We start from the raw sequence: 6,597 nt of genomic DNA on the forward strand, positions 1-6,597 counted from the left end.
GGACGCAAGATTCCATCGTTTCAGCTCGTGTAGTGTGTCATAGTGGACGACAACCGATTCCGCATCTGCGATGCTTCACGACATCACGACAGAAAGACTAGCGTGTTTAATTTTTTTTCCGTCGTCCACGACGAGTTCTGTCACATTGGTGACGTTGACCAATAGCAGCACAGAAGCTCTTTCATACACAGGTTTCAAACATGGCGAAACGAAAGAGAGATGATGGTGCTGCTAGGTGGAGTTATGAGATGGAGGAAAGGTTCGTGGAGCTGTGGCAACAGTACTCCTGCCTGTACGTGTCATCGAGGGACTACCACGACAGAACAAAGAAAGAAAAATGCTGGCGAACTATAGTGGCAGCGCTTCAGCAATGTTTTCACTCTTGTTTTCGGAAGTCAGTCGCTAGTTCCGCCTTCTCGATGACATCACGTGAGTCGTTAAAGATGGCACGCGATGAATGGTCGGGAAGCAACGTGTAGTCTGACATGTTTCTTGTCCACGACACGACAAGATTTTAGGAGTCAAAATCGTGTAATCTGACATAGTGACTATCGTGACCGACAAAAATATCGTGTAGTCTGAACCCGGCATTACATGAATTTCACGGGGATGCAGGCAGAAACGTGAATAACAGCATGCGCGCTCACGCCACGTTGCTTTGCGCGTGGTCACGAAAACTTAATGTTTGCACGCATTTTTAAGCACTGCAGTTTAAAACAACTGATTTTAGGCCGTTGAAACACAAACAACAGAGCTATACGTGCACACTGTCTCTGTGAGAGGAGCGCGTAAGCCGAGCATCAGCTGCTAATAGAGCTCGTGAGCATTTTTGCCACTTTATTGGCTTTGAACAATTGCATAAACGCTTATATGCGTCCAAATGCCCGGCTTTGCAAGTATCCTCATAAACACAGTCATTTAGGTCTTAAGGGAACGTAAACAGTTGCAAGAGAAAACGCATGTGTAACAGTATATTGGATCAGGACTTCAGTCTGAAAGGGGAAGCTGTCCAACATTCGTCCTGTCTGCCATTCATATTAATCAAGCAACAGTGAGAGAAAATCTCTCACTGCTCTTGACTAAATCACTTTTGTAACTAGAATAAGAAGAAAATAAATAAATAATGCTAATGCTAATAATTATGCCTATATATATATATATATATATATATATATATATAGATAGATAGATAGAAACTTACACAGTGAAGACTAATTAATTTACACAATGTATTTCTTATTTATTGTAGTTTTTTGTCCTATTGCTTGTAATTAGTTTCTTGTTCTTATTTAATCACTGACTGTTTATTTATCTCCAGTGAGCTTGTTTTTTTTATTATTATTTTCTTGTATTAGTTTGATATCGACATTGGTGACAAGGATTATAAAAATTCTATGGAATAAAAGATTTTAATATCATAACCTTTTTAAAAGAAAAAATAACTATATTGAAAAAAAAATAACAATATCGTGATGTATATCGTTATCATGATATAAAATTACTCATACCATGATACAAGATTTTGGTCATATCGCCCACCCCTACTAGTGTTCATAATTAGGTTTAGAGATCTGAAGAAACACTAGAAAACTTCAGAAACAAATAACTTTTTTGTTAATAATGGTTTGCATCCAAAACGATAATGTACATGCAGAAAAAAAACATTTATTTTCTTTGAGTTTCCAACAAAAATAATTATATTATATTATATTATATAATAATATATAATAATTTTTATATAATAATATATATTCAAATGGAAAACAGTTATTTTAAATCGCAATATATTATATTATATATCAATTGTAATAGCATTGTCATAATATTTCACAGGATTAGTGTTTTTACTTTTAAATACATGCAGCCTGGGTGAGCATAAAAAAAATCTTACTGACTTTGAAGGGTAGTGTATGCATTATAATTACATATTATTATATATTATATCTAATTATGGTGATAAAATGACAATTAAACATCTGTGGGTGTAAAATTACATCTATAATGTGGCTGCCTGATTCATAGAGAGTCATCAAAAGAAAGCACTCATTCGTTAATTAAAGCCATTAAGACACAGGAGAAAAAGGCGCCAAACCGCCGCCCTCGCATTGAGAGAACCAATCACACGACGACGCCCATCCTACAGTATAACTGTAAAAATGAAAGCTGGAGCAGATGAGAACCCCACTGGAGATGTTGATCACGAGCTGTCGTGTGTCTTTGTGAACCGCTCTAATGCTATGCTTATGTAGCGAGCCTGCTTGTTAGCGGTCAGCGCCTCTCATAACTGATTTAAGCGCAGTTTGAGTTATTCCTGTAATAACGCTTTAGATTATATGGACTTTGATGTGCGTGTGCTGACGCTCAGATCTGCCAAGATGTTCATCTGTTCATCAAAGACCTTTCCTAAATACAGTTCAGTTTCAGTGTGCTAAAGTGCTAGCGAGCGCTGAACCCGACGGCTTCTGGGAGTCTCGGACCACATGTGGTTTTGTTCTGGTCTGTTTGTGGCAGCTACACAAACCCCGGCGGTTCAGTTTCAGTTGTTAACTACACGCTGAGAGCGAGGCTTCAGTTCTGAACACCGCTGCGACTCTGAACTGAATGAAACGAGGATGATACGATGTCAAAAATGTTTTACATTACATTGGCTACACGCCAATCAGATGCTATTTTAAACTCACCCAACAATTAAAGGAAGAGTTCACACACAATTGCATTCATTTCTTGTCATGTACTCATTTAATGCTTGTTCACACCAAGAACAATAACTGCATTAGCATCCAGCTCGGACATTAGCATTTAAATGTTCCAGCTCTTCTTCTGTCTGGTGGATTCTGATTGGCTGTTGGTGTTTTTTAATTTTTCATCAGAACCAAGTTTCTTTATTGGATTATGAAAATAGTTTTATATAATCCACTGGAAGAGAACCTGGCTCCGAACTGACAAACAAAAAGCAACATGAAAATGGACCACACTATTTTTTGGGAAAGTAATTAAAGCAATGCATTACGCCAAACACTGAATGGGACCATGCTCTTAAATAAGCAGATGGTGAGAATTTTCATTTTTGGGTGAAATGTTGCTTTATCATGCAAAACAAAATGTTTTACTTTTTGTATCTTTCACTTGGTCTGATATTTTGTAATCAAATACAGGTTGAAAGTCTCAGAATAGTTTTTGGGGTCAACTTTCATTTTCTTAAGTATTTGCTGAAGGGATGTTGACTGTGAATACTAAACATTAAAGTATTTGATGACTATAAAGAAACTCTGCCCTAAGTAAATAGAAATCAATAAGTAGTCTATAGTTCACTACACAATTCGATTATTAAAGATGTCTTCCCTAGTTTTCTGACATGCATGTTTTATGAGGTCATAAAGTCTCTCAGAAGGTGTTTCATACATTTCATCTGGCTGTCGCCGCAGGGGAAGTTTTCAGCTCACTGACTCTCATTCATGCAGGAAACTTTTTTGTTTTCTCACAAATTCCATCACCGCGCGCAACGGGCATTCATGGCCGCGGCTAAAGACACGTCGGCTGATCAGATCGGCATGAGTCGCTCGCTCATGTCCCCTCCACGCACACGGGCCACAGCAGGAACCGAGTCAAATCTATCCTGCTCTCGTTTCCAAGCAGAGATAAATCACAAATCACATCTCTAAAGACTCACGTAAGCACAGCTGCTGTTAGTTTAGTTCAGTCAACACGCACATAATACGCCTCTCTATTGTTTACTTACTTTCACTCACTTACAGAAAGTCTGCAGTCACTTACAGTTAACACACAACGCATCATTCCAGCGCAGGACGCGCAGCTGTCAGACGCGTAATTGCGCGGAACATCAATTCTGATAAATCACGCCAAACAGTCCAATCCGCCGGAACTCACCATACAGCCATGCGGTCTTTGGGGAAGTTGAGGCGGTCGATGGCTCCGAGGACGTGCGGCAGAGAGTGCGCCGAGTTGCGGCAGACCAGCGCGAGCAGCACCCGCGGCGCGAGCAACGCGGACTCCGGGCTCCAGCGCTCCTCCGGGAAATAACCGCGCGCCGGACCGATCCAGAGCAGCAGGACAAAGAAACACAGCAGATGCATGGCTGGAGAACGAGAAAAACTGAGAAAAAGCGGAAGATCGGGCAGGAAAGCGGAACGGCGAGACTGATCGCGGCGCGCTGACGCGATCAGTGACCCTCGGCGACTTATTGCCAACCGACAGAAAAGCGGAGCGACTCTAGGTGGTCCCGGGAGCAGATTTAAAGGGAAAGGCTTCTTACTAAAAAGAGAAAGGTTGTGGTGCAAAAAAAAATACACTGGCCTCAATCATCTGGTAAATGACGGAGAGATTATAATATATGGTAATTAAACTGTATAGACTGCAATTAAACTCTATAAACTGATGTTTTCGCCTTTAATTTCGCGGCGACCCCTTTAAGAAAAGCAGCTGTGCTCGGTTGGAATCTGCTAGACAGTTTGTGGGCGTGGCTAACGCACTCACATGAGCGTACTACAGTAGTCTCGTGAGCAGACCAGAAGAGTATAAATGCGCATTTATTAAAACAGTGAAGAGGCACAAACGGTGCTTCTGAAACACAACGCGAACCAGGTCACAGTTTTGAAGCGCTCGCCGAGGACATCTGCTGGTCACAGTCATGTAGCCTAAATGCAAAGACGCGAGTCCAAATCAGCTATACATTTTTTTTAATGCACAATATAATACGGAAATGACCAATATAATGTAATACTAAAAATAATAACGCTACCCCTAATCGTAACTGTCACACAAACCTGTTGACATTTTGTTTTTTACTCTTATTTTAAATGGTCTACACGTGTGTGTAGGAATGTTACTAATACGTTGCCAGTATAAACTAGTTTTTTTTCATGCTTTTGCAGATTTGCATGTGAATCAGAGCGGTTCATCAGCGCCCCCTGTTGTTTGGGTATATTAACGTTTTAGTGATTCTTTCCGACCTTCTTTTTCTTCCAATGAAAGTTTGACATGTCATTTCCTCATACAGAGGCTGTACTAAGATTGGGAAGTGTTTATTTTGCAAGTCAGATTTGTTCTCAGAGAAATCTTTATTCAGTTTCATTTCTTATGTCTCTCAATGGCGCTTGAGGATGAGCTGTCTTGTCCTGTGTGCACTGAACTCTTCAGAGATCCGGTGTTATTGAGCTGTGGACACAGTTTCTGCCGGCAGTGCATTAATGCTCACTGGACCTCCAGCAGCTCCAGAAACTGTCCCGTCTGTAGACAGGTGTCTCCGCAGGAACCGGTGTCCAACCTGAGCCTGAGGAACACCTGTGAGTCTTACCTGAGAGAGAAAAACAAGAAGGAGGAGAAGGACGGAGAACACGAGTGTCTGATACATGGAGAGAAAATCGAGCTGTTCTGTCAAACTGATGAAGAGGCTATATGTGCAACGTGTAAGGAACATGAGCACAGATGGCACCAAACGCAAAAGCTACAGCAGGCCGTGCGACAACGCAAGGTGAGATCGGGTGCGCAGGTGTCATTAATAAATGCTTAAAGTATGGCTGCCCACTTCGTTACTGAAAGAATCGAGTTTTTATATGATTACACGTGTTATCTTTAAAGGGGAAGCTGAAGGCAGCTCTTCGTTCAGCTGAGAAGTCTTTGGTCTCATTAAAGAAAGGTACAGCACGGGACCCCAAAATCTCCAGGTACATTCAGGTGAGGTTCATGTTTAGTATAAAAAATAGAATTAAACAAATTTACAATTGAATTAGTCTTTCAGATCACCCCCAACTAAGGACTGAATAGGCTGAATGGTTATTCAAAATATGACATGAATTCGGCAAGTAATTCTGGACTTTGTGGTTTACACAATTTGATGACGGAATAATTAAAGAAATGAACACTTAATAATTGAATTGAGTATTGACTTCTGTGGAGCTTATTGTAGAACTTGAAATCAGCTTTTGGTGTCCTGCTCCTTTAAAAAAAAACACACACACATTACTAATAATAATGGGTGGTCTTGAAATTGTGTTGGTAGAATTGATTGATTTATTTGCATTTAAATCACAGTTTACCAAAAAGTGTTTTGCTGACTTCACTCCAGAAATTCTTCTAGGATGTTACATTATTGCTAGAAATCAAAGTATGTAAGTAGTGCCCACAGTAAAGTGGCATGTACAGTAAATGGGGGGGAATCATCACATGAAAATGGTTACAGCCTTGAGAAAAAGATGTGTTTTTGGTTTATCATAACTCTTATCCTTTGTGTGGACCGTACTCTTAAATGTTTTATTTTTATTTGTCTTGTGATTTTGTCTCTCTCTCTGTGTGTGTGTGTGTGTGTGTGTGTGTGTGTGTGTGAGTACCCATGACATTCCCTCTCTCTCTCTCTCTCTCTCTCGCTCTCTCTCTCTGTGTGTGAGTACCCATGACATTCCCTCTCTCTCTCTCTCTCTCTCTCGCTCTCTCTCTCTGTGTGTGAGTACCCATGACATTCCCTCTCTCTCTCTCTCTCTCTCTCGCTCTCTCTCTCTGTGTGTGAGTACCCATGACATTCCCTCTCTCTCTCTCTCTCTCTCTCGCTCTCTCTCTCTGTGTGTGTGTACAGATGACACT

At 40.7% G+C, this 6,597-nt stretch overlaps 2 protein-coding genes across 2 annotated transcripts in view; one reads left to right on the forward strand and one right to left on the reverse strand.

The window, feature by feature from the left end:
* LOC107659754 (procollagen galactosyltransferase 1-like) overlaps positions 1 to 4,650 on the reverse strand; it is a 19,541-nt gene extending 14,891 nt beyond the window's left edge. The window contains exon 1 of the mRNA XM_016448786.1: positions 3,889 to 4,650. Coding sequence (XP_016304272.1) covers positions 3,889 to 4,094 — 206 coding nt within the window. The 5' untranslated portion in view covers positions 4,095 to 4,650. The remainder of the gene's footprint in view (positions 1 to 3,888) is intronic.
* A 381-nt stretch (positions 4,651 to 5,031) lies between these two features.
* The window catches only part of trim35-1 (tripartite motif containing 35-1), a 4,335-nt gene continuing 2,769 nt past the window's right edge, over positions 5,032 to 6,597 (forward strand). Inside the window, exons 1-2 of the mRNA XM_016448787.1 lie at positions 5,032 to 5,491; positions 5,599 to 5,694. Coding sequence (XP_016304273.1) covers positions 5,108 to 5,491; positions 5,599 to 5,694 — 480 coding nt within the window. The 5' untranslated portion in view covers positions 5,032 to 5,107. The remainder of the gene's footprint in view (positions 5,492 to 5,598; positions 5,695 to 6,597) is intronic.

Source organism: Sinocyclocheilus anshuiensis, unplaced genomic scaffold, assembly GCF_001515605.1.
Source record: "Sinocyclocheilus anshuiensis isolate Anshui unplaced genomic scaffold, SAMN03320099.WGS_v1.1 scaffold968, whole genome shotgun sequence".
Taxonomy (NCBI): Eukaryota; Metazoa; Chordata; class Actinopteri; order Cypriniformes; family Cyprinidae; genus Sinocyclocheilus; species Sinocyclocheilus anshuiensis.